This window comes from Ichthyophthirius multifiliis (genome assembly GCF_000220395.1).
Source record: "Ichthyophthirius multifiliis unplaced genomic scaffold scaff_1120509251304, whole genome shotgun sequence".
Taxonomy (NCBI): Eukaryota; Ciliophora; class Oligohymenophorea; order Hymenostomatida; genus Ichthyophthirius; species Ichthyophthirius multifiliis.
This window is the reverse complement of record NW_004086005.1, coordinates 1-26,932: the sequence shown is the minus strand read 5'-3', so window position 1 is coordinate 26,932 and position 26,932 is coordinate 1. Positions and strand designations below refer to the sequence as shown.

General features: G+C 12.8%; 4 protein-coding genes across 4 annotated transcripts, besides 95 other annotated features; 3 read left to right on the top strand and 1 right to left on the bottom strand. All coding sequences in view use genetic code 6, as the record gives it.

Annotated features, from left to right (window-relative positions):
- Positions 1-407: 407 nt before the first annotated feature.
- Positions 408-457: a microsatellite.
- Positions 408-466: a microsatellite.
- Positions 467-1,665: 1,199 nt separating this feature from the next.
- Positions 1,666-1,751: a microsatellite.
- A 57-nt stretch (positions 1,752-1,808) lies between these two features.
- Positions 1,809-1,865: a microsatellite.
- A 113-nt stretch (positions 1,866-1,978) lies between these two features.
- Positions 1,979-2,034: a microsatellite.
- Positions 1,989-2,050: a microsatellite.
- A 337-nt stretch (positions 2,051-2,387) lies between these two features.
- Positions 2,388-2,421: a microsatellite.
- Positions 2,422-2,522: 101 nt separating this feature from the next.
- Positions 2,523-2,560: a microsatellite.
- A 57-nt stretch (positions 2,561-2,617) lies between these two features.
- Positions 2,618-2,675: a microsatellite.
- Positions 2,676-3,992: 1,317 nt separating this feature from the next.
- Positions 3,993-4,036: a microsatellite.
- Positions 4,019-4,063: a microsatellite.
- Positions 4,037-4,083: a microsatellite.
- Positions 4,037-4,096: a microsatellite.
- Positions 4,040-4,112: a microsatellite.
- Positions 4,113-5,508: 1,396 nt separating this feature from the next.
- Positions 5,509-6,747, top strand: IMG5_178650 (protein kinase domain protein; the record flags this gene model as incomplete). The annotated part of the gene is made up of 1 exon (XM_004027613.1): positions 5,509-6,747. A coding segment is annotated over one exon (1,239 nt), but the record flags the coding sequence as incomplete, so codon positions are not given.
- A 562-nt stretch (positions 6,748-7,309) lies between these two features.
- Positions 7,310-7,405: a microsatellite.
- Positions 7,331-7,405: a microsatellite.
- Positions 7,340-7,405: a microsatellite.
- Positions 7,342-7,405: a microsatellite.
- A 57-nt stretch (positions 7,406-7,462) lies between these two features.
- Positions 7,463-7,548: a microsatellite.
- Positions 7,549-7,744: 196 nt separating this feature from the next.
- Positions 7,745-7,783: a microsatellite.
- Positions 7,784-8,578: 795 nt separating this feature from the next.
- IMG5_178640 (hypothetical protein) lies at positions 8,579-10,050 on the top strand (the record flags this gene model as incomplete). The annotated part of the gene is made up of 4 exons (XM_004027612.1): positions 8,579-8,603; positions 8,766-8,811; positions 8,969-9,090; positions 10,016-10,050. The coding sequence occupies 4 exons, from the start codon at positions 8,579-8,581 to the stop codon at positions 10,048-10,050; spliced, it is 228 nt and encodes a 75-aa protein (XP_004027661.1).
- Positions 8,629-8,695: a microsatellite.
- Positions 8,661-8,705: a microsatellite.
- Positions 9,428-9,477: a microsatellite.
- Positions 9,489-9,545: a microsatellite.
- Positions 9,655-9,704: a microsatellite.
- Positions 10,051-10,993: 943 nt separating the features above from the next.
- Positions 10,994-11,043: a microsatellite.
- Positions 11,044-12,468: 1,425 nt separating this feature from the next.
- Positions 12,469-12,619: a microsatellite.
- Positions 12,486-12,637: a microsatellite.
- A 546-nt stretch (positions 12,638-13,183) lies between these two features.
- Positions 13,184-13,221: a microsatellite.
- Positions 13,222-13,245: 24 nt separating this feature from the next.
- Positions 13,246-13,289: a microsatellite.
- A 200-nt stretch (positions 13,290-13,489) lies between these two features.
- Positions 13,490-13,531: a microsatellite.
- Positions 13,491-13,538: a microsatellite.
- Positions 13,491-13,542: a microsatellite.
- Positions 13,519-13,594: a microsatellite.
- A 1,559-nt stretch (positions 13,595-15,153) lies between these two features.
- Positions 15,154-15,221: a microsatellite.
- A 35-nt stretch (positions 15,222-15,256) lies between these two features.
- Positions 15,257-15,295: a microsatellite.
- A 143-nt stretch (positions 15,296-15,438) lies between these two features.
- Positions 15,439-15,490: a microsatellite.
- Positions 15,462-15,499: a microsatellite.
- A 434-nt stretch (positions 15,500-15,933) lies between these two features.
- Positions 15,934-15,994: a microsatellite.
- Positions 15,995-16,668: 674 nt separating this feature from the next.
- Positions 16,669-16,740: a microsatellite.
- A 364-nt stretch (positions 16,741-17,104) lies between these two features.
- Positions 17,105-17,184: a microsatellite.
- Positions 17,117-17,187: a microsatellite.
- Positions 17,145-17,203: a microsatellite.
- Positions 17,148-17,199: a microsatellite.
- Positions 17,204-17,243: 40 nt separating the features above from the next.
- On the bottom strand, positions 17,244-19,229 carry IMG5_178630 (hypothetical protein; the record flags this gene model as incomplete). The annotated part of the gene is made up of 3 exons (XM_004027611.1): positions 17,244-17,495; positions 18,533-18,961; positions 19,049-19,229. 3 exons carry the CDS (start codon positions 19,227-19,229, stop codon positions 17,365-17,367), a joined length of 741 nt encoding a protein of 246 aa, XP_004027660.1. The 3' UTR covers positions 17,244-17,364.
- Positions 17,655-17,738: a microsatellite.
- Positions 17,676-17,746: a microsatellite.
- Positions 17,909-17,960: a microsatellite.
- Positions 18,356-18,412: a microsatellite.
- Positions 18,969-19,034: a microsatellite.
- Positions 18,969-19,042: a microsatellite.
- Positions 19,230-19,504: 275 nt separating the features above from the next.
- Positions 19,505-19,543: a microsatellite.
- A 199-nt stretch (positions 19,544-19,742) lies between these two features.
- Positions 19,743-19,786: a microsatellite.
- Positions 19,787-19,842: 56 nt separating this feature from the next.
- Positions 19,843-19,890: a microsatellite.
- Positions 19,846-19,886: a microsatellite.
- A 77-nt stretch (positions 19,891-19,967) lies between the features above and the next one.
- Positions 19,968-20,015: a microsatellite.
- A 44-nt stretch (positions 20,016-20,059) lies between these two features.
- Positions 20,060-20,359: a microsatellite.
- Positions 20,090-20,380: a microsatellite.
- Positions 20,090-20,465: a microsatellite.
- Positions 20,095-20,176: a microsatellite.
- Positions 20,104-20,380: a microsatellite.
- Positions 20,104-20,384: a microsatellite.
- Positions 20,305-20,480: a microsatellite.
- Positions 20,323-20,463: a microsatellite.
- Positions 20,353-20,399: a microsatellite.
- Positions 20,364-20,407: a microsatellite.
- Positions 20,429-20,481: a microsatellite.
- Positions 20,442-20,487: a microsatellite.
- A 25-nt stretch (positions 20,488-20,512) lies between these two features.
- Positions 20,513-20,595: a microsatellite.
- A 124-nt stretch (positions 20,596-20,719) lies between these two features.
- Positions 20,720-20,789: a microsatellite.
- Positions 20,729-20,789: a microsatellite.
- A 208-nt stretch (positions 20,790-20,997) lies between these two features.
- Positions 20,998-21,032: a microsatellite.
- Positions 21,000-21,175: a microsatellite.
- Positions 21,017-21,095: a microsatellite.
- Positions 21,019-21,095: a microsatellite.
- Positions 21,124-21,195: a microsatellite.
- Positions 21,135-21,210: a microsatellite.
- Positions 21,211-21,345: 135 nt separating this feature from the next.
- Positions 21,346-21,488: a microsatellite.
- A 117-nt stretch (positions 21,489-21,605) lies between these two features.
- Positions 21,606-21,670: a microsatellite.
- Positions 21,613-21,665: a microsatellite.
- A 25-nt stretch (positions 21,671-21,695) lies between the features above and the next one.
- Positions 21,696-21,762: a microsatellite.
- Positions 21,711-21,770: a microsatellite.
- Positions 21,712-21,813: a microsatellite.
- Positions 21,716-21,825: a microsatellite.
- A 127-nt stretch (positions 21,826-21,952) lies between these two features.
- Positions 21,953-21,985: a microsatellite.
- A 470-nt stretch (positions 21,986-22,455) lies between these two features.
- Positions 22,456-22,498: a microsatellite.
- Positions 22,499-22,989: 491 nt separating this feature from the next.
- Positions 22,990-23,029: a microsatellite.
- Positions 23,030-23,239: 210 nt separating this feature from the next.
- Positions 23,240-23,322: a microsatellite.
- Positions 23,323-23,372: 50 nt separating this feature from the next.
- Positions 23,373-23,439: a microsatellite.
- A 27-nt stretch (positions 23,440-23,466) lies between these two features.
- Positions 23,467-23,520: a microsatellite.
- Positions 23,469-23,516: a microsatellite.
- Positions 23,494-23,532: a microsatellite.
- IMG5_178620 (hypothetical protein) lies at positions 23,519-24,222 on the top strand (the record flags this gene model as incomplete). Its single annotated transcript, XM_004027610.1, has 4 exons — positions 23,519-23,521; positions 23,578-23,670; positions 23,790-24,106; positions 24,156-24,222. The coding sequence occupies 4 exons, from the start codon at positions 23,519-23,521 to the stop codon at positions 24,220-24,222; spliced, it is 480 nt and encodes a 159-aa protein (XP_004027659.1).
- A 195-nt stretch (positions 24,223-24,417) lies between these two features.
- Positions 24,418-24,459: a microsatellite.
- A 399-nt stretch (positions 24,460-24,858) lies between these two features.
- Positions 24,859-24,898: a microsatellite.
- A 1,006-nt stretch (positions 24,899-25,904) lies between these two features.
- Positions 25,905-25,952: a microsatellite.
- A 363-nt stretch (positions 25,953-26,315) lies between these two features.
- Positions 26,316-26,348: a microsatellite.
- Positions 26,349-26,932: the final 584 nt, after the last annotated feature.

Sequence of the window (26,932 nt, the reverse complement as noted above, 5' to 3'; positions counted from 1 at the left end):
AAAAAATATATAATTATTTGTTCTAAAACCTACTTAAAATATAAAAATCAAAGTGTATTTTTAAAAAAAATATATTTTATTTATTAGAAATAAAAATAAAAAATGATTTTTTTTTTTTCGACATAAAAAAAATCATTTTTTTTTGGTATAAAAGCTATGAATTAAAAAAAAATATCCAATTTTATATTAAATTTTAAAAATTATTTATAATTTTGTGTATTCATTAAAAAATTTAAATAATGTAATATATATTTGATAAAAATCAAATTTAGTTTAAAAATAATTAAAAATGGGCTTTTATTATATATATATATATATATAACTAGATTATATAATAATTTTTTGCTATGTAAAAAAAAAAAAATATTAAATAAAAGATACAACAAAATATATTAAATTAATATTGAAAATAAAATTTTTATTAAAAAAATAAATAAAATATTTTATATAAATATAATACATAAAAAAAAAATATTTATAAAATATATTTTTTTTAATATATATAAACATATTTAAATAAATTAAAAATAATTAAATTATACAAAATAAAAAAAAAAACAGAAAATAATAAAATAATTAAATTATATATATAAATATATTAAAATAAAAAAAAAATGAATTTAAATATGTCAAATCGTATAATAGTAACAAACCAATACAAATAAATATAATAAGAAATACAAAATAATTTAATTGAAGAATAACATATATTACAAAAACAAAAACAAGAATAAAAGCAGTAAAAACTTGATGAAACAAAAATAAACATTTAAAATATGTTAAACCCCAATACATCATTAAAAATGATAGAATCAGTAACAAAAAAAGTCGCTTTGTTAAAATCTAAAAGCGCTAATACTTAAAAAAAACTAATTCATATGTTTGTAGAAGAAAACAACTTTAATGAATAAAATATAAGTCCTTATGTACTTTAATAAATAGCAATTATGACAAACGATGTAATAAAAAATGACCAAAAATAAAAAACTTATTAAGGATATTTAACTAATAATAACATTTCATTAATTTAGAAATGAATAGTATTAATAATTCTATTTCATATAATAAGGATTTAAAAAATATTAACTAAAATAATAATCAAAGTAAATTAATAATAATGAGCTATTAAAAATACACTTACAATAAACCAAAACTAATCAATTATAAGTAATTAATAAAATGATGATTATTTTTTTATAGATAAATGTAATGCTATTTTACATATAGAGGCTAGAGTAGATAGAATTATGAAAAGATATAAAAATTATAAACAATTAACAACAGATATTGATTATAAAATTAGAAAAAAATGCGAAAGAAGAAGAGATAAATTAATGGAAGAAAATTTAAAACCACCAAAAAAACTTGAATAACTAAGAATTGAAAATGAAGACATAAGGGAAATTCTTGATAGATAAGACGATTATTAATAAAATAAAAAATAAAGAGCTATTACCTAAATGAAAAAAAATATTAAAAAGTATGGTCTTGTGCGAAGATTCCATAATTAACATAAAAATACTAAGAAATTTATGATTTTAATTTAAAAAAAAACTAAAGTAAAGAGAAGAGAAATTAATATAATAATAAAAAATAAATTATAAATGATATTAGAATTTAGAAAAAAAGCATAGATAAAGATGAAAATAATTCTATTTGAAAAACATATATATAAATATATATATATATATATATATATATATATATATATTATTATATATATTAATATTATATATTTATATATATATATACAATATTTTTTAAAACTATTTTTTTTTAAATTTTAATATTAGTTTTAATAAAAATAATTATATATTTTATAATTTATTCTTTTATTTATATATTATTATATATTTATTTTTTATAAAATTAAACTTTACATAACTATAAAAGTTTATACAAATATTTTATATATAATATTTATACATTATTTTAGTTATAAAATTTCTTTATTTTAATTTTTTAATGAAATTAATAAATAATTAAATAATTATTTATATTTTATAATTAAATTATTTATTATTTTTTTAATTACTATTATTTTATTTTAATACATATAATATCATAATATATTTAAAAATATAATTTTCTCTTATATAAATTATTTAATTTTTAATTTATAAAAAAAGGTCAAAATTTATTTAGTATAAATAAAGTACTTTTTTAAATATTTATTAAATATCTTTTCCATATAATTTTTCAAATAGAAATAAATATATAATAATAATAATTTATAATATTGATTATATATTTGTCCGATAAATATATATTTTTTTAAACTTTTATTATCTTTAGAAAAAAAATTATTATAAAAAAAGGTGAATCAAAAATAAAATGGATAACTGTCTTTTTTTTTAAATATGATTTAGTTTTTTTAAAAAAATTACATTAAAAATAAGCAATATTAATAATAAGTAATATACTAATAAAAATTTTTAATAAAAGATAAAGTATAATTAGATAATATTTTACATTATAAATTTAATTGCAAATTAATTATTAAATAATTATTCTCTTTAATCAAAAGTGAAAATTAAAAAAGTGGATATTACAAAAAGTGCATAAAAAAGTAATAAAATAGTCGTGAAAATTACAAAAATATGATTTTTAAGGTTCGAAATATAAAATAGATTAATAAAAAAATAATAAAAAGGATTAACAAAAAATTAAAAATAACTTAAAGTTATCTCCATTTTTAAAATTAGAATTAAAAAAATTATATCTAATTAATTAATCATTTATTAATATTTTATCATTTTAATTAATATATTGCTTCATATTTAATTTTAACATTTTTGAAAATATACGAATATTTTAATAAAAATTAGCCTATAAAATAAAAAATAATTGAAATCTATAAAATATAAATTTTTTCTGTATTTTTTTTTTTAATAAAAAAAAAAACGCGATAATTAAACTCAGCTAAATAATATAATATTTTTAGAAAACCATTTATTATTATATTAAGTAATAATTTTATATATATAAATTAATTCAAATCAAATTAAAAAGAGTCCTTAAAACAAAACAAAAAATAGAAAAAGAGAAAGAAATAAAATAATAAGGCTTATTTATTAGGTAATATGTTAAGATAAAAATCGATAGCATACCTAAAAACAAAAGACAAAGAACAAATCAACTAAAAAAAAGATAATAATAAAGTAAAAAAGCATTTTGAGAATTTTTAATTTTCCTTTCTGAAACAAATATACTAATAATTAAAATACCACTACATATTTAATTAATAAAGGTAATAAAAATAATAATAAAAGAATAAATAAAAAGAAGTATGTTTAACTAAAAAAGAAAAACTATATATTTATTTATAAGCAAAAAAAAAATTCTTATAAAACTATACAAAAGACTTAATTTTTTTTTTTAAAAAAAATATAAATGTATAAAAAATGCCTTTTTTTTAATACGATATAAAAAAATAATTACAAAAAAAAAAAAAAATAAGTAATAATTTAAAATTATTACAAAATTATGATTTTAATAATTGTAAATATACTGACTAAAAAAAATAAATAAATTTAGATTTAGAAATTTTATACTTTTATTTAAATATTAATTTTAAATATATAGAATTTTTATAATTAAGTAAAAATATAAATTAATATAATATAATTTTTAAATTACAATATAAATCTTGAAATTGTAATAGTTTAAATTTATAAAAAAATAGGATAAAAACATTAATATAAAATATAATATCTTTATTGATCTAAAATATAATATTTAAAACACATTTATTTATATGTTTATATAATGTCAAAATATAATATTTAATTTTTAAAAAAAATTATTTGAATTAATTTGGAAATGATTATTTCAAAAAAAAAATTATATGATTTTTTAATTAATATTAAAATATTTAAAATTATAAAATATAATTTAGTAAAAATAAATAACCTTTTTAAAATATATATAGAAAAATAATAAATATTAAATATAAATAATATTAAATATATATTCTAATAATTATTTTTTAAAAAATTTACAAATATTAAAGAAAATTTAAATATACTAAATAAAAATATATTTATATAAATATATATATATATTATTTATATATTTATATATTTATTTATTTATTACTTACATATATATTTTTATTAAGATTTTCTATATTTCTTATATTTAAAATACATTCTTTAATAATTTTTTTATCAAAAAAATTATAATATTTTTATTAAATATGATAAATATAAATATATTCATAATACATTTTAAATCTATATTTATATTATTATTATTTTTATAATCCGTTGATAATTAAATAAATTATTAAAACTTAACATATTTATAGTGTGAAATATTTGAATACAATTTTTTTTTTTTTTTTTAATACATATTATTTATTTATATATAAACTATAATAAAATATTTTTGTTTTTATAAAATTTATAATTTAAGCAATACAAATTTTAATTAATTGTTAAATATGCTTTATTAAAGACAATTATAATTTACATTAAATCATTAATTATATATAAAAAAGTTTATAAAAAATAAATAAAAACAAACTATATATTAACTAAATTTTAAATAAAAATAATAATCAAATTATAAAAACTAATAAAAAAAAAAAAAAATTTAATAAAATAAATTTTAAATTATAATTTTTTTTTTTAAAAAAAAAAATAAAAATAAAAATAAAATTTAAATAATATATATATATAAATTACTAATTATTTTTTTTTTTTGAAAAAAAAAAACAAAGAAAAAAATAAATAAATAACAACATCCATATAAATATTAAAAATAAAAAATTAAAAAAAAAAAAAATGATTAACCAAAACTTAGAAAATTCAAATAGATTAGTAATAATTGAAGAAAAGCAAACCCTATCCACAGGCGAAACAACATCAAAAAAATACATAAAAGGCCGTTTATTGGGAAAAGGAGGTTTCGCGAAATGTTTTGAATTAACAAGTATAGACACAAAAAAAGTCCTTGCAGCGAAAATAATACCCAAATCCACTCTTACAAAAAGCCGAGCCCGCTCAAAATTAATATCCGAAATAAAAATTCATAAAAGCCTCCATTAATAATACATAGTATTATTCGAACACGTATTTGAAGATAGTGAGAATGTATATATATTATTAGAATTATGTGTAAATAATACACTTAACGAGCTAATAAAATGTCGAAAAAGACTGACTGAATTAGAAGTTTAATGCTATTTAGTCCAAATAATAAGTGGTTTAAAATATTTACACTAATAAAAAGTTATACATAGAGATCTTAAATTAGGAAACCTTTTTTTAAATGAAAAAATGGAAATAAAATTGGGAGATTTTGGATTGGCTACTAAAGTGGAATTTGAAGGCGAAAAAAAAACACTATTTGTGGAACTCCGAATTACATTGCACCTGAAATTCTGGAAGGGAAATAAGGACATTCATATGAAGTGGATATATGGTCTTTAGGAGTTATTATTTATACATTAATTATCGGAAAAGTAATTAATTTTGTTTATTATTTTTTATTAAAACAAAAAAGCCACCATATGAAACACCAGATGTAAAAACTACATATAAGAAAATTAAATAAAACCAATATTCATTTCCTGATAGTGTACCTATATCAGATTCGGCTAAAAACTTAATTATTAAAATTTTGAATTTAAATCCTTCCCAAAGACCCAGTTTAGATGAAATTATGGCACATCCATTTATAAATGGACAAGGTTAAATACCAAAAATACTACCAACTTCTACTTTAACATGTCCTCCTTCGGCTTCTTTTACGAAATAATTTCTTCCTTAAGGAAATTGTTTGAAAATAAATTAATAACCGATAAGACTTATAGAAAATTATAATAATTAATAATAATCTAAAGGAAAAACACATAGTGCAGTAAATATAAAAACTAATAAATAATTAAATTCAGAATCAAATAATATAATAGAAAATACAGAAAATATATAAAAAGATATCAAATTCTTATAAACACATAAACCCTAAACTACTACAAATAAAAATAATAATAATAATTTCTTTAAATCCACAAATAATACATAGAATGCCTTATAACTAAAAAACTAAAATAATGGAGAAAATAACATGTTAAATATAGGGGGAATTTAATAGGAAAATTAATAGCCTATATGGGTTACTTAGTGGTTTGATTATTCTGATAAATACGGATTAGGATATATATTATCTAATGGACATACGGGTGTATATTTTAATGATTCTACCAAAATTATTTATGACCCAAATAGTAATCTAGTGAAATATTTGGAAAGGGTAAATAATTAAAAGGACGAAGTTGTTAAGGAATTTTTCTTGGAGGGAAATCCTCCCGAATTAAAAAAAAAAGTGACTCTTTTATAACTTTTTAGGAATTATTTAAAGGAAAAAATAATTAAAGAAAATCTAAGCTATGAAAATATTGATATATAAGGAAATAATAATGTCTATATAAAAAAATGGATAAAATCTAAACATGCGATAATGTTTAGAATTTCAAATAAAATTGTTTAAGTTGTTTTTACTGATAAAACCGAAATTCTACTTTCTAGTTTGTAAAAAATTGTTACTTATGTTGATAAGAAAGGAAATAGATTAAATTTTCCACTTTCTACGGCTTTAGATAATTCGAATATGGAAATGTAAAAAAGACTTAAATATACTAAAGAAATTCTTACTTCTTTACTTAGTAATTAAAGGAATAATAATGAAAAAAAAAGTTATGGATAAAATAATTTCTAAAATCAAGATATTGGATTTGATTGAAAAAATTATATATTTTTTTAAGTATATTTATTATAATTTATATGTATTAAATAATTTTTTTAAATACATGATTTATATATATTAAAATATTATATTTTAAAAGATAAAAAAAGTTATTAAAAAAAAAATTATATATACAGATTATTATATATATCAAATTTTATTAGATTAATTATATAGATATTTAAGGAATTAATAAATATAAAATTATTTGAAACTAAAAATTATAAAACATTATTTCTATATTTCTAATATCTTATTAATTAAAAATATAGAAGATTCATTTTTCTAAAAAAATATATATATTTTATAAATTTCAATTAAAAATATAAACATTTTATTAAAATTATATAATTATAATAATTAAAATTATTTTTACTAAAACATATATGATATTTTTATAACTTAATATATATTATTATAAAATTGAATATTTATTATATATAGTAAAAGAGTAAAAATATTAAAAATAGTATAAGGAAAAAAAAAATGAATATATTAAAATAAAAATATTTTAAATAATTATGTATAAATAAAAATAATAGTAATTATATAATATAAGAAAAACGATAAATAAATTGTTAAATAATATATAAAAATAAAAATAAAAAAAAAAAATATATATAAAAAATTAAATAATAAATAAAAAAAAAAATAAGAATTAAATTTTTATATGTGTATAATGTATATATTTAATATAAAAAATTATATTAAAAAATATATAAATATATAAATATATAAATATATAAATATATAAATATATAAATATATAAATATATAAATATATAAATATATAAATATTCAAATTAAAATTTTTTTTTTCTTTATCTATTTTTATTTTAAATATTTTTTTATTATAATATAACATAATATATTTTTATATTAACAAATAAATATAATTTTTCTTTATTTTTTTTATATAAATATTTAATAAAATATTTTTTTTTATATTAAATAATTTAAAAATAAATTATTTGATATAAAATATCTTTTAAAAATTATATATTTTAATTATTAGATATTTTATATTTTTATAACAATTATTAATTTGAGTATAAATATCAAATATAAATTTTACTTTTATATATTTTTTTTATCAATTTTTAATGTAAAATTATCTGGAAATTCATTTTTTAATTTTTAAGTCAATAAATCATGTTTAAATATAAAATTTATATAAAATATGTATTATTTTATATATATTGTTTAATTAAAATCAAAGTTTAGAAATTTTAATTATAATATATTATGAATATATTCAAAAAAATACAAAGTTATTTATTATTTATTAATACATCGTAGAATCGTAGAATAATAAGCAATTTATAAAATATAACTTTTTTGAGTTAAAAATATATACAAAACATATTCAATTATTTTATAAATAAAAAATAAAAATATAAAAAATAATATAGTTTTATTATACAATAAATAAAAATATAAGAAAAAATAGCATTAAAGCTTATATTTATAAAAAAATATATAATAAATAAATAAATTAAATTTTAATATATATTTTATAAATATTAATTTTTGTAAAAATAAAAAAATTATGTATTATATATATATAAAGAAAATGTTTAATATGTTTTATAATTAAAAAAATTAAAATAAGTTAAAATTAATAATAATAAATAATATATTTTATAAGTATAAATAAATAAATTAATATATTTATTAATTTAATAATGAATACAGATTTTTAATCTCTTTAAGAATATAGAGAAGACGGGAGAAAGCCATTAGAAATTAGAAATATAGAATGTGTATTAGGTTTTAATTAGTAATCAGATGGTTCATCAAAATTAAAACAAGGATTGACAGAAGTAATATGTTTAGTAAAAGGTCCTCATTAAGTATTAAAAGAATATATTAATATAATATATAAAAACATATATATATTTATGTATATATATATATTTATATTTTTATTTATATATAAATATTTCTTATTTATAAATTAATAGAAAACAAAAAATAAAATAAAAATTCTTTTTTAAATGTTTAATATAATGTAGCTCCATTTAGTGGTACAGATAGAAGGAAAGTTTCTAAATTTGATAAGTTTTTAAATATAAAATATTTTTAATATAATAAATCTTTTTTATTAGAGAATGGAGTGAATTTGCACATAATTTAAAAGTTAGTTTTGAAAATATAATAATTTAAGATTCATTAGGCAATGCCGAAGTTGACATAATAGTATCAATTATATAATAAGATGGCAGTCCAAAAAGTGTTATTTTAATGCTATAACATTAGCTTTAATAGACTCAGGTATTCCAATTAAAGATTTTATGATTTCATAGACTGTTGCTTATTTAAATAATGATTTTTTAATCGGTATTTTTTTTTTATAATTAATTAATTATTTATATTTTTTTTTTAAAATAAAAATAAAAGATCCAACATATTAAGAATAAAAAGATTGTTCTGCGGAATTAGTTATATCATATTTAAATAAAAGCAATTCTATTGATTTTATGGAAATGAAATGTAGTAAAATTAGTTAGGAAGAAAGCAAATAAATGTGTGAATATAATATGTAAGGATGTTAATAAGTTTATTAGATTTTAAGAAAATTTGTAATGGAAAACTCGTTTAAAAAATTATTAGTATGTAAATGATTAATTTTTTAAAATAAAAAATAATTAATATTATTATATTTTAATATCTAATTAATAATATATATAAAAAAAATATAAAATAAATGTATAAAAAAGATTAAATTTTTAAGTTAAATATATAAATATAAATATAAATATATATACATATATATATATATATAATATAAATATTTTTACTTAATCATAATTTAAATTTTATAAGTTTTTTTTTATAAAAAAAAATAATTATATAATCTATTTATTTTTTAAATTAAATTTATATTTTTACTTTTTTTTTTAATTTAAAAATAAATAAAAAAATGAATGTTTTAAAAATATAAATAAAAGAATTTTCTGAAGAAAGATATATATTAAAATAACAATTAAGAAATTTTTAAAATTAAATTGAAAAACCTTAATAAAAAAATCATATATATAGAGACTTTACATAAAGAAGTCGAACTTATAATTATTAAAATTAATATTATTAATAATGTAAATAATAATTAAATATAAATAAAAATGAATAAAAAAAATAAAAAAGAAGTAAATAATAAATCAGTTTTATAACTAGAAAATTAGTGGCAAGATATTAAAAGATAACTAACATAAATAAGCGTATATAATTATATAATATATTAAATTAATTATATAAAAAATAGAGAAATAACTCCTCGAAATCTACCAAAAGAAGTGATGAAAAAACTTCTTAATTAATAATAAATAAGGCTATTCCTCTATCTAAAATAGATCTAAATAGTTTTATTTAGAACAATTAATTAATTATAAATTAATATTAAAGTCAATAATAAAGTTTAAGTATGCCAAATACTACAAGAAATATAATAAGTAATTGTTAAAATAATAAAAATATATTAATAAATAATAACCAAATAATAAATTAATATGATAATTATGATAATAACATATCATTTACAAACGGAATAAGTAATTCTTTTTATTTTAATAAAGAAAACAATCAAAATTTCGCAAATATTTAAATGAATAAAAATTAGCAATTAAATAATTAAAATTTTGAGCAAAAATACTAAAACCTTAAAATTTAAAATTAAGACTAATAAATATAATAATATGCCATATAATAAAAAAATATACTATAATACTAATAAAATCTATAATTTAAAAATCCATTTAACAATAATCGAAATGAAAATTAAAAAAATTATATATAAAATAACATATTATATGAAAATACTGAATAAAAACAATAATTTTTAAATGAAAACTAACTTTCTTGTATTTAAAATAACAAATATATTAGTAATATAAACAAAAATAATTAAAAAAATTATAATTAGAACAATAATAGTATAAATGATTATAATATTAATGATAATAATTAAAAATTCTAAGTTAAAAATGTAAATATAAAGTAAAAAAGAGTATAAATTTTAAATAATAATAATAATATAAATTAATAAAATAAATTTATTTAAAATAATTAATCTAATATAGTCTATATGAATAAATAAATTAATAATAAGTAAAATAATTTAAATTATTTATAAAATCAATAGATTATTTTTAGTCCAAGGATAAATTATAAAAATATATAAAATTATATTTAAAATAACTTAAAAAAGATAAATTAAGCAATTTCTAATAGAAATAGTAATATAAATAATACAAAAAATAATAATAATACAAATAATAATAGTAGATAAAATAAAAAGATTGATAAATAATTTTAATAAATAGTTATTAATTAAAACAATAATATAAATAAATATTAATTAAATGAAAACTAATTAAATATTTCAAACAATTCCATAAAAGACATTTATAAAGGAAAATAGGGTTAAAAAAATAATAATTTAAGCTAATAAAATATTTCAAATATATAAAAAAATTAACATATAAACAATAATTAGAATAAAAACATTTTTTAATAATAATTTAATGATAAATAGTAATAAATTAAGCAAAATTTAAATAAAAATTAAAATAATGTTGAAAAAACAAATTATAAGCAAGAAGATTATATAATAAAATAAAATAGAAAATAAAATATAAATAATAAGAATTTTTAATTTATAGAAAATAAAAAAATAATTTAAGAAAAAAGATAAACTATAAAAGATAAATTAAAATAAAATAATTCATTTATAATACCTAATTTAGTATTTAGTTGAAATATGATAAAAACTAATTAAAAACAATATAATTATTTTATATATTTATATATAATTATTTATATTATATCGTAATTAATTACGAAAACAATTATATTATAAACATAGAAATATTTTTTTTTTTTAAAAAAAAAAATTATTATTTATTATAAAAAATATAAAATATAGTATATTAATTTTATTTTTGAAAAAAAAGTATATATATATAAAGTATAAATTTATTATTTAAAATTAGATAATTATATTGAAATTATTTTTTAAATATATATTTATGATTTAAATAGAAATACCTTATTAAGTAATTAAAATCTATTTTTTATAAGTATTTTAGAGAAAAAAAAAAAAATTATTTATTTATTTTTTTTAAAAAAAAAAAGAAAAAAAAAAATATATATATTAATAAAAAATGAATAACTATTAAAGTTTATAGACAAAAATATTAAATAGTTCTTATGATTTAGATATTTAAAATCAAAATTTATTATAATAACCCTTAAATATGTTTGAATAGGATTATTTTTATTAAAATCAAACAAAATAAATTAATAATAATATAAATGTAAATATATTAAAATATAATAATAAACAAAAAAATTATATATATGTATATATATTTTTAAACAGACTTAATCATAAAATATTGAAATATACTATAACAATATTTAAGAAAACTTTTTAAATCAAGACAAAAATTTATAATATAATGTAAATAAAAATAATAAAAAAAAAAATATAATATAAATATTTTTCTATTATATTTTTATTAATTTTATTTTTATATTTAAAAAATTTTTTAAATTTTTTTTTTTAAAAAAATAAATAAATAGAATAATATATAAGAATGTAAAATTGATATACCTTCAATAGAAAAAATTAATTTTATAGATGATATAAGTAATATAAATAATGAATATTAAGATTTATAATATTATTGTCCTACTACGGAATAAAAATATAATTTTATAATAATAAAATTATAATAATTATAATAATTATAATAATAATAATAATAATAATAATAATAATAATAATAATAATAATAATAATAATTATAATTATAATTATAATAATAATTATAATTATAATTCTAATAATAATTAATATATTAATAATTTTATTTAATATAATTATGAAAATAATAATACATTTGAGCAATAATTAAATTTTAATGGTTAATAAAAATTTAATTAAATGTATCAAACTCCAATGAAATAATAAATAAAAGACTAATCTAATTGTGAAACTATAAAATTATTAAAATACAATACTCAATAATAATGTAAAAATATTTTTAAATCAATACTATTTTTTTATAAAATAATATAGAATAAAACAATTCGTACTATAATTTTGATTTAAAAAATTATTTGTTAAATAAAAAATAATCAAGTTAAAATAACAAATAATTTATTAGTATATTTTAAAATCTTCCAAAGGCTTATTATCCCTTATCTAATAATAAATTAGATGACTCTTAACTACTTTAATAATTATAAACAAAATACTCAATTTAAGAAAAAGAACTAAAATATATAAAATAAATTCTTCCTGAAAATTATAAAGAATCCTTTGATGTAAATATTAATTAAATTTTATAGAATGGATATATAATGAATGGAATTATTAAAAAATATAATACAAATATATAAAAAAGAATAATTTATTATCAAAAACTTGAAAATTATAAAAGAAAAAAATTATAAATGTAAAAAAATATTTAATATACTTTATATAAATAATAAAAAGGAAAAATCATGTAAATAGAAAAATTATTAAAAAGAAATTTCACGAAAATAGATTAAGAATTAAAGGAAAGTTTATTTCTAAATAAGAAGCTTTAAAAGTTATTGGAGAAAATTTCTTAGATTAATAATTTACAAATTATTAATTATAATAAATACTTTAATAAAAATTTAAGAAAAATAAACAAATATAAATGATATGAATGTATATACTAAAACCTAATATATTAAAAAAAATCAAATATATATATATATATATATTATTATATATAAATTATATATAATTATATTAATAAATCATTAAATTTTATATATTCATTTAATAATAATTAAATATATATTTATTAAATTTAGCTATTAATATATTATTTTTATAAATTAAATATTTAATGATATATTTTTAACAATTTTTTAAGTAAGATTATTTAATAAATATAATAATATTTGAGTTTTTATATAAAAAAAATTTTTATTATTAATTAATATAAAATTTCTTCATCCATATATATTCTATATATAATAAAATTATTATAATTTTTTGTTAAAAAAATAATTTATTCTTAATATTATTTTCATTTAGCCCAAGGTTTTGCTTTATTAATTTATTTTTTTACAATAGGTTCCGTTTAAGTAATATTGACTTATATTATAGGTTATTATAAATCTTAATTTACTATTATTTCCTTATTTTAATTATTCTCATCATTTAATATTATATTTTATTATTATATGATAACTTAATTATTAATATTTTCATTATTATTTGAAAATGTTTATTGTGAATCTTCTTAATGTTTCCAGAAATCCTCTGATCTAAAATTATTTAAAGTATCTTTTTCTTTATCAATAAAAATATTTAATTAATCTTACAAAAATTCTTAATTTTCTTTATTTTCTTTATTTACTTCTTATAAAATATTATCAATTTCAACTTTTTTTATATCTTAAAATTATTATTAAACCTAAAGTTAATTTTATAATTCCATTTCTTCATTTTATATTTTTTTCTATAATCTATATTTCATAATATAGAATACAAAAATTGCTTTTTTTTTTTATTTTTTTATTTTTTAAAAAAAAATAATAATACATATTCCAGTTAAAACTCTTAAAAAAAAACAATTTTTTAAAAAAATATTGAAAAAAATTAAGTCCTTTATTAACTTTCCATTTATACTAAATTTTAGCTTTTTCTCAATAAATCACCAAAAATAAAATTAAATACTCTCTTTATATAAGAAAAAGTTAAAATTCTAAAAGCTAAATTATTAAAGCTTTATCCAATAAACCCGAGCATAGATTTTGTCATTTCAAATAAATTTTTTCCATAACTAAATAAACCTACTCCTGCATACATAATATTTAAAAGAGATCCCATTCCGTTTAAAACACCTTAATATTCTGTCTAAAATGATTAATTTTAGTTAAATTATTATTAATTTGAATACATTCCTCCTAAATTACTCATTTAACTAAATTGATTAAATTATTAATTTCCATATAAGCTTCCATATAAACTTCCTATTGAACTTCCGATTGAGTTACCATAAATATTCTAATTTCTTTAATTTAAAATACTTTAATTATTTGTGCTTTAATTAATTAAATTTTGAGTATTTATTTATTATTTATTTGACTCGTCTTAAATTTGTGGATATGAATCATTTTAATTATTATCCATTTTTATATTTGCTATTAATTTACTTATTTTATATATTTAAGTAATTTCTATTTTTTTTAGAGTAAAAAAAATTTAAAACTCTTTATTATTTTATATATAATATATATTCTTATTAATTTTTTTTTATTTTTCTTATTTCTTTTTTTCTATGTATATTTATTTATTATCATATTAAAAATTTATACTATTATAAAAATAATATTAAAAATAAATAAAAATTTAAAATATATATGTATATATATATATATATATATATATATATATATATATATATAAATATATATATATATATGATAATTAAGTTTTTTTTTTTTTTCCATAGTTCTTATATTTTTAATTTTTTAATTTTTTTAATATATTTAATATAAAATATTAATGAAATTTAACATTATTTAAATGTATTTTATAATATTTTTATAAGAGTAATTTATTAAATTATTATTTTTATTCTAATTTTATAAATATATTTATTATTTTCTTTTATTTCAATATATATATATAATTTATCTTATTAAAAATTAATTATTAATTAATTATTATTATTATATTAAATATTTTTATATTATATATGTTCATTTATTTTAAATTTTAATAATTTTATTTTTAGCTTTTTTTGAACTATCATTTAAATTTAAACTTATATATTTTTATTTTTAATAAATTTATTATAAATATTTAAAATTTTTTTCAAGAAAGTAAAATTAAATATATATATAAATTAATTTTTTTACATCAAATGAATAATAATAATGTTTGAATTTATATTTGTTATTTTTATTAATTATTTTATATATTATAATAATAATATTTTTTTTTTTTTTTAAATAATAAAATAAGCATAATAAACTTTAATTAATTATTGTAAATTTATTAATTTATAACATCATATAAAATATAAAAAATTATAATAACTAAGATAAGCATTTATTTTTAATAATTTAAAATTATTAAGATTTTTAAAATAAAATCATATAATTAATTATTATAAATATTTTTTTAAAAAAATATATATATAAATATATATAAGTATATAATAATTATATTTATATATATATATATTTATATTATTTTTTTATATTTAAATTTATAATTTTTTATTAATAAAGTATATTTGATTTTATTATTATATATATATTTTTAATAAATATATATTATAAAAATAATTAAAATTCGCCATACAAAATTTCTAATTCTTAATATTTCTTCATTAAATTTACTTTTTTTTACCTTTTATTGCATTAAAACTTTTTATATTATTTAAATAGTTTAAATAGTTTAATTATTTGTATTTTTATAATTATAATAATAATTATTGATTGCCCTATTACTTTATAATATTTACATTTTTAGTTTATATTAATTATATAAGATTCTTCTAAAAGTTCTAATATCTTTTATTTTTTTTAGAATGCTTTATAAAATATAGGTTTATTTATTAAAAGATTATAATTATGTAATATTTATATTTGTATTTTATTAATACAAATTATCAAATAATGTTTATAAAAATATAAATATATAATAAATTTACTATTTATTTATGTTTTTTTTTTTAAAAAAAATTATAATAATTAAATTATTTCTTTTAATTATATGTTATATAGTACGTTTTAATTTAATTTTAAGTATATCTTAATAAAATTTAATAAAATTCTAATTATAAAAAATTATTAGTATTTAAAGATGTTTTATATCTATAATTATAAATATTTTAATTTAATCTATAAATATTAATATAATAAAATATAAATAATTTATTATTTACTATTTATTTTTAAAATATAATAAATTTATTATTTTTTTATTATTTTAATATAGAACTATTAAAATATATATATGCATATATATAATACATATTTATTATTAATATTTTTAATTTATAAAAATATCTAATATTATAATTTATAATTTATATATGAAATTTATAATTAATTTTTTTATAATTACTATCCTTTTTTTATTCTATTGTTTTTGTTAAAAAAATTTAGTTCTTTTATAATTTAATACAATTATTATATTTATAATGTTATAATTAGTGTACTTATTATATTAGAGTTTTACGATTTTAGATTGTTTTCTTTTTTTATTTTTTTGATGATTAAACCTATATCATTCAGTTTTATTAATACAAAATTAGTTTATGTATTTTTTTGTTTAAACATAATTTTTATTTTATTATTTATTATAATTATTAAATAATATATTATTTATAATTAATAAATATTTTATTTTTTATTTAAAAAATATATTTATTTATTTGTTATAAAAAAATAATAAAATAATAAAGATATAAAAAAAATGTTTTTATTTAAAAAAATTATTCCATTTAAGTAATTAATAAAAAATCAATTAGAAATAGCTCAAAAAATAAAAAATAATTTAATTTTTAATACATAAAAATTATCGTTTAACCCAATTTTTAATTTCGCATTTGATCATTATCCTAAAATGTTCAAAACCAAATATAAAAAAGGTACTTTATCTACAAGATTTAGAACTAAAAATACATCTGCAAAAAGAGGAGTTAGAAAAACTTTAAGGGTACATAAATAAAGACCCCATAAAGCTTTAATGAAAAGAATAAAAATTGTAAAAAAATATTAAAATAATAAAAATAAATAAATATAGGTTGGACCAAGATGGGATAGAAAATTAAAATTTAAAAGTGCTTAAAATCATCATCTTAAAAGAAAAAAAAGCAAAAATAATTTAAGGCAATACAAAAATATTATATTATAATATATAATATATATATATATATATATATATATATATATATATATATGTATATATGTATATATGTATATATTGTATATAAATTTATACATTTATAGGAGAAAAGCTAAAAAAAGATTTATGCATATTACAGATTTTAGAAGATTAAAAAAATTGATTCCTAAAATTAGACATAATTCTTTTAAACAAAGAAATTGATTTATTTATTTTTATAAATTAATTTAAAATTTTATTTAAACAACATATTATTTTTTTTATTTTGTTTTTTTTTTATTTATTCTTTTATTATTTATTTATATCATTCTAAATTTATTAAATATTCACTTGTTTCTATAGGATTTTGGAAAGGAAAATTATGATTAAAATTATTGATTTAAGTAAAACTTCCATTTATAATTTAATTTTAAATTAATTTTTTCGCTCCTTCTTTACACATCCAATCTTCTTTTCCTCCATAGCAAAAATGTATAGGTATTTTGGGTTTTTTCTCCGAAAAAATTTTAAAAAGAGACACTTAAGCATATTAAGTATGAAAATTTAATAAATTAAATACACATTTTTCACTTCCTTCTGGATGAGAAAATAATTTGTCTAAATATTAAACCCATAAAGATTCTTCAAATTATGGTAAATTATATAATTTCATATATTATTTTAATATATATTCTTTAGGTAAATTAAAATATGTATAAATTCTAAAAATTAAATAAAAAAAAAAAATTATAAAAATTTATAAAAAAATAAAATAATATTACTTATTAATAGAATACTAATTTTACCATAAAATTTAAAATATTTAATGTAAAAAATTGTCAAATACTGATTATTTTCCTTTTTTCTCTTAATACTTTTCATAATTAAATTCACTTACACCAACAGGTGATAATAAAACGATTTTTTCAACTTTATCCGGATATTAAATTGCATAATGAGATCCTATATATCCTCCTAAACTATGTCCTACTAGTATTAGCTTTTCGATTTTAACTTCCTATCTCCATTATTCTAAAGCTTTTGTGAAATAATTAATAGTTTCTTCATATGCTTTGAATTGCCATAAAGGTTTCGATGATAAACCCATTCCAGGTAAATCAATAGCATATACTTCATATTTTTCTGATAATAAAGAAAACATCTTATGATAACTTAATACACTACCTGCAAAACCGTGAATTAGTAATATTTTAGGTTTATTTTTCCCATCTTTGGAATATTTTACAGTATGAACCCATTAATGTTCATTTAAATATTCACCTATGGTAACATCTTATACTGATAGATTTTTTAAATCATTACCTTTAACATATAAATATATATATATATATATATATATATATATATATATATATATTTATTTATATATATATATTTATTTATTTTTACCGGAATGTTCTAGAATTTAAATTTCTATATTACGTGATATTTAATGTAATTAATATATACGGTTTCTTCTTATTTTATTTTCTAGAGTATGTAATTGAAACTAGGATATATTTATATTAGTTTGGAAAAAATCCTTTATTTTAAATGTTATATAGCTTTGTAAATGATAGATTATTTCCATTTTTTTTTAATTTTGTTTTCGTTTTTTTTTTTTTTGGAATTTTTTTGTGAATTTTTATATTTTTGTAGTTATTTTTTTTTTTTTCTAAGAATTTTAATAGTATTTTATGTTTGTTTTTTATGAATTTATTTTAAATTAATATATATAATTAAATTATCATTTACTATATATATATGTATTATATTTTTATTTTATAAAATAATTATATAAAAAATATGATAGTATTTATTTTATTAATATAATTAAATAATAATTTTTTGATATAAATATATATATTATATATTATTATAATAATTTATATTTTATTAAAATAAAAAATAAAAGTTTATTATGTTAATATACACTCACTAATTAAGTATTAATTATTACAAGTTAAAAATTTATAAAATTAAAATAAATACATAATAAGGAAATAATAATAACACTAAAGATATAAAAAGCCAAAAATAAAAAATATTTATATTCGAAAAAAATAAATTAATAACTTCTTTAAATAATATATAGAAAAAAAGAAAAAAAAATATTAATAATAAAATAAAAAACATTTAATATAAAATGGGTCCTAAAACCAATAAAAAAAATTTAAAAAAACATAAAAATGATGAATCTTAAGAAGATTAAAATAATAATTAAGAATAAGATTAAAATAATAATTAAGAATTGAACAAAAATGATGAACCTCAAGAATAATAATAAGAAACTTAAGAAAATATTGAAAATGAAGAATAGGAAACATTCCAAAAATAAAAATTAGAATAAGAACAAAAAGAAAAATAGATTTAAGAAATAATTTAAAAAGAAGAATAAGAAAGACAATTATAAAATGAAAAATAAAAGGAAGAATAAAAAATATTAGAATAATTAAAATAAGAAAAAGAAGAATAAGAAAGATTATAAAAAGAAAAGGAAGAATAAGAAAGATTATAAAAAGAAAAGGAAGAATAAGACAGATTATAAAAAGAAAAAGAAGAAGAATAAGCCCGATTATAAAAAGAAAAAGAAGAATAAGCCAAATTATAATAAGAAAAGGAAGAGTAGGCCAGATTATAAAAAGAAAAAGAAGAAGAATAAGCCCGATTATAAAAAGAAAAGGAAGAACAAGAAATATTATAAAAAGAAAAGGAAGAATAAGCCAGATTATAAAAAGAAAAAGAAAGATTATAAAAAGAAAAGGAAGAATAAGCCAGATTATAAAAAGAAAAAGAAGAATAAGAAAGATTAAAATAAGAATAAGAAAGATTAAAATAAGAATTGGAAAAACAAAAACGAGAATAAGAAGAACTTGAAAAATAATAAAGAGAAAAATATTAAAATGAAATATAAGAAAAAGAAAGAAATTTAAAAGAAGAATAAGAAAGATAAAAAAAACAATAATAAGAACTAATATTACAAAAAGAAATAGAAGAATAATAAAAAAAAGAAATACTAAAATAAATTAATGTAAATGAATAACAAAATATATATTAAAAAGATAAAAAATAATCTCCAAATAAAGATAAAAAATAATAAAATAATTTAAATGATTAAAATATTTAGAATAATTAAATAGATTAAAATAATGATTAAACTGATTAAAATGAATCTTTTTAAGAAGAAAATGATAAAAATTAGGTAATTTTTTTGTAATATTTATAAAAAAAAAATATATATATAATGGATTTAAAATAAAATTTAATTATAAAAAATTCAATCTTTTTTATATAAATTTTTTAATAAATGAATATTATATAATAAAAAAATATAAATAATATAGTAAAAAGAATAAAGCATATATACATATTAATAAATATATAAATATTAATAGTTATAAATATAGATTTATATAAATAAAAATAGAAATAAAAATAAATATGTATAAATATAAATTAAAAATATATTACATAAATATTAATTAATATATATATCTATATATATATATTAATATATATATATATATATATATATTATTTATTTATATATATATATAATTATTTTTTTTATAATAAAACTAGGAATCTTTTATTAATTAATATGGATATTTTACAATTGGTGCTGTATCAGTATTAGGATTTTATCTTATAAGAAAATTATTTATAAAAATATGAAAAAATAGAAATTTTTATTTTAAAATAACAAAAATTATTATATTTGTATTAAAATAAAATTATTATTATATACAATTTTTTTATTAATAATTATTAATTTATATAATTATTATATTTTTATTAAAAAAAAATATTTAATAATTATTTAATATTTTATAAATAAAATATATTTATAAAAATATAATTCATGTATTTTTATAAATATTTTAAGAAATAAATTATATATTAAATTTAATGTTTTTAATATTTCTTTAATTTTAATTAAATATATTTTATTATATGTAAAAAATTTTTTAAAAATATATATTTAATAATATTATATATATATATATATATATATATATATATATATTAAATTTTTTTTTATGAATTATATCTTTAATTTAATATCTTTTGCTTTTATATTTTTTTTTTATTTTTTATTATTTTTGTATTTAATTTTATTTTTAATTTATATAATTTACAATTTTTTTTTATTTATTTTTTAATTTATATTTATTAATATTTTTTTATAAACTTTAAATATATAATTATTTATTTTTTATTTTAAATTCTTATTTTCGATTGTATATTTTTATTTTATATTTAAATATAAATAATTAATTTTTGAATGTTTTTATACATTAATTTTTTTTTGAAATTAAAAAAAAAAATTCATTAAAAAATAAAATTTATAATTTACATTATATTCTAATTATTATATCCTTTATTTTTTCTTAATCAAATCCCGATCTCAATAAGTACGACGAGTATCATTATTTTTAACCCAAAAAAAGAACTTATAATTTACCTAATAGTGCCTCTATATTAATTAAGGAAAATCTGCTAGTCATCATTAAATATGTATATATAAATACAAATGTACATAAACTTTTCAAAATATATATTATATTATGTTTTATTATTAAAGTTACACTTTTTCCATATTTTTTGAATTAAAAACCGTTAAATAAACATGTAGATAATTAAAAAAAATATTGGAGAGAGTTTTTAAACTGAAAATACTTAAATATGTAAATTCTCAGAGAAAAAAAATTAATTAACATAATAAAAAAAAAAAAAGACGAGAAAAATGTTAAATTATTATTTTTGATAAATCTGGAGATGTGGTTTATTAAATATTTTTCTAAATTTTTATTTGAATATTATTCAATTAATGTATATTATATAATTATATATATTATTTTTTTATTTTATATATATACAATTTTTATATATATACATTTATATAATAAATTAGAATTTATTAAAATTTAATATTATATATATTATATTATAAATAAATATAAAATTCTTATTTTTATTCTGATATAAAAATAATAGTTAAAATATAATTTATATTTTTTTATATAGCTCAAAGTTTATATATGTCAAATTTAATTAATTTTAACTGGTTCATTATATTATTTATTAATAATTTGAATAATTTTTATTATATAGCTAAAAGGTGTTTATTTTATTATAATTATTATTTAATTATTTAGTATTTTAATTTTATATTTTATTTTACATGAATTTTAATGTCTTTTTTGTTGTTGTTGTTTTATTATCATTTTTATAAGGCTTTAAATTATATACTTATTTTTGTTTTATTTTATTTGAAAATAATTATTATTTCATTCTTAATATAGAAAATTTGGATAACTTTAGTTTTTAAATAAAATATATCATTTTTTATATAAATAATTTATTTAAACATATTAATTATATATTTAATTCTTATTTAATAACTGTTATATCAATTAAAGTTTTATCGTATATTATGATTATTTAAATGAAATAAATAATCTTATTTTGTTAGATTAATCAAAAACGAGTGTATTCTTTAATAATTTTATTATATAATATATAAATAAAATAATAAAATAAAAAATACATATAATAGCAAACGAAATTGGAATAAATTAAATTATTATATAAAAAAAAATATATAAATATACATATAAATATATATATATATATATATATATATATATATTTATATTTTATATATATATATATATATATATTAAATAAAATATTATTTTATTTTTATGAAAATAATAACAAATAATAAAACAAATTAAAATTAAAAATATAAAAAAAACAAAGATATAAAATTAAAATATAAAAGTAAAAAATATAAATAAAGAAAATATTTTATTCCAGGCAAGAAATAAAAAAAAAAAGTAAATAAAAAGATAAAAAAAATAAAAAATAAAAAAAATGGTAAATAAAAATTATCCTCACAAGCAAATATATATTAAATAAAAATAAAAATAAAGGCAATCGATTTACATAAATAAGGTAGAGTATTAAACGGAGGCGCTTTAAGATAATCTAGAACAACTAATGTATATCTTAGATTATTATTGAAGGTAAATAAAACTATATATAAAAAAATAAAATAAAACTTAAGCATATTAATAAAATAAAAGCTTTATAGATTTTTGACAAGAAGAACTGATTCTAAATTCAATAAAACAATTTTAAAAAGATTAAGTACTTCCAAACTTAACAGATTCCCATTATCATTGAGCAGAATTGTTAAAACGTAAAAGATTTTTCCAAAATAGTTGTATCTACAGCCACTGTCACTAATGATGCCAGACTTTTAACTGTACCCAAAATGACAGTCTGTGCCTTAAGATTCACTGAAACTGCTAGAAAAAGAATCTTAGCTGCTGGTGGATAAGTATTAACTTTCGACTAACTCGCCCTTAAAGCACCTACTGGAACTAATTGCCACCTTTTAAGAGCTCCTAAAGAAAGAGAAGCATATAGACATTGGGGTCTTGCTCCTGGATAGAAAGGGTATATAATATTAATATTATTGTTAAATATTTAATTAATTATAATAAAGATCCAAAAGTGCTCCTTATGTCAGATCAGAAGGAAGAAAATTCGAAAGAGCTCACGGTTTAAGATGAAAGATATATAATAAATATGCTTTCCTTTTTTTTAAAAAAAAAATAAAAAAAAGTAAAAATATATAAATTTTAGAAATAATAAATAGTTTTTTCTTTATTATTTATATATTTGTTTTTGCAATATTAGTGTATTTTATTTAAACTTTGTAAATTTTATTATTTTATAATTATTTCAAAAATTATGTATTTATTTATTATATATGAATATATATATATATATATATATATATATAATATTTATTTTTTAACAAAAATTATATTTTATACTTATAAAATTTTTATTTTCTTATTATTATTCTTTTATATTGAAATAAATAGTATTTATATAATATATATAATAAAATCAATATAGAATGATTATTATTTATTTATATAATTAATAATAAATTTTAATATATAATATGTATAGGATATGTAATTTTATTTTATTAAATATAAAAAGTTTATTTTTATATTTATATATATATTTGAAATATTGTTTAAAAAAAAAATATTTATAAAAATTAAATATGGACATAAAATTAAACAGAAAATATATTTTATTAAATTCTATTAAAACATAATTTGATCTTAAATAAACAATATAAAAACTTTAATAATACTTATATATACATATATTTTAAGTAAATAATTATTTATTATAATTATATTAATAATATTTAATATATATTTATAAAATGTATTCATACAATTATTATGAATAAATAAAAAAATATTTTATTCTAATTTTTTATATTAATGTCTTAATTATAATAAAAAAGAAAAAAAAAATATTAATTAAGTTTACTAATATAGTAAAGTGAAAAATAATTATTTTTATGACTTAAAATAATGCACTTTTGGAAATAAAACTTATTAGAAAAAAAGAATTGAAGAAAATATTATTATGAATTTGTTAATAAAGTATAAGTATTTAGATTAAAACTTGAGAAAAAAAATTAATAAAATAAATAATTTCTCTTAATAAATTTAATAAACTTTTAAATATTAAATAAATTGATAAAGATAATAAAATTTCTTTATAATTTAACTAACATATATATAAGTGATGAAAATAATGGATAATAGGGGAATAATAAAAAACTAAATTATCTATAGACAATAAAATAGTAGTTATATAAATATATTTTATTTATTTATTTATTAAAAAGAAGTATAGATATCATTATTAAATATATATAATAAGATAATATAGAATTAATTAATTAGTTTATTAATGACTTTAATAATTAGATATTAAATATAAATAGTAAATATTATTAAAGGAAGATTATTAAAAAGAAAGATATTTATCTTTATGTACAAAAAAAATAAAGAAGTTTAATTATTTGAAAGATTATTTCAAATAGAAAAACAAAAAAGATTAGGAAAATAAGAATTAAATTATAATATTTTTGATATTACATACATAAAATTTTATAATAATAATCAAATTTTAAAAATTTTAAGATATAATAATTTTGGTTTTAAAGGTTTAGAGTAAATAATATTTATATTTAATGTAAAATTAATGTTAAAATAAAAAAATGTGTACTATTAATCTTTAAAAAAAATATAAAAAAGAAAATTTAAATAAGAATATTTATATGTTTTTAATGATATATTAAATAAAATATATATTTGTGTATTATTAGTTTCAGTTTAATATATAAATTTTATTAAATAATTATAAATTATATATTTTATATTAAATTTAATTAAATAAATAATTATAATAATTTAATTTATAAAATATTAAATATTTATAATTTTCTTTTTTTATTTAATAAGATATAAAAAATCAAACTTTTATTTTATAATTATATATTAAATATATGTTTTTCCTAAAAATATATGTATTTTATTTATTAAATATTTATTTTTTATATTTATACAATAATCCCCTTATTTATAATTATTATTTATATTAATAATTGTATTTTTAATATATTATAAAATTTATTACATTCCCTTAAAAAAATAAATAAATATAAATGAAAAAAAAAACTTTGAGCTAAAAATATTATTAAAATATTAAAATAATTTTTTTTTGTTATTATTTAATCCAAATATATAAATATTACTCTAAATATTGTTATTGTAATATTTGACTTTTTATATTTTAATATATTTATAATTTAATATATGGAAAAATTTATAATATCTTTGCAATAAAAATTAAGCAAAACAAAAAAAGATTTTTTACAAATATTTTTTTTTTTTTAAATTAAAATTATATTTATAAAATATATTAATATTTTTATAACTATAAAAAAAATAAAAAAAACACATGAAATAGTCTGGAAACAAATTCGCGTATTCAAAATGTGATCGTGCATAAGTAACAGGCGTTTAATTCTGTATATTATCAGAAAAGGAAATAGTAAAAAATTAGTTTTATATAAATTATATAAAAGACTAAAACATTCATTTAATTTAAAACAAATATTAATTATAATAAAAAAGGATAATTGGACAAGTGCAGAAATATCGAAATTTGATGCATAATCTAAAGAAGAGGAATCAGGAATAAATGACTCTAGATTAGGTGTAACTTAATCTAAAAAATTATGCAAGACATGTAAATAAACAATCGAATGTCCTGGACATTTTGGACGTATTAAATTAGAGAGGAAAATATTTCATATAAATTTCATGAATACAATAAAATAAATACTATTATGTATTTGCCATTAATAGTGGTAGCTTTAAGAAAGCCGAAAATAAATGT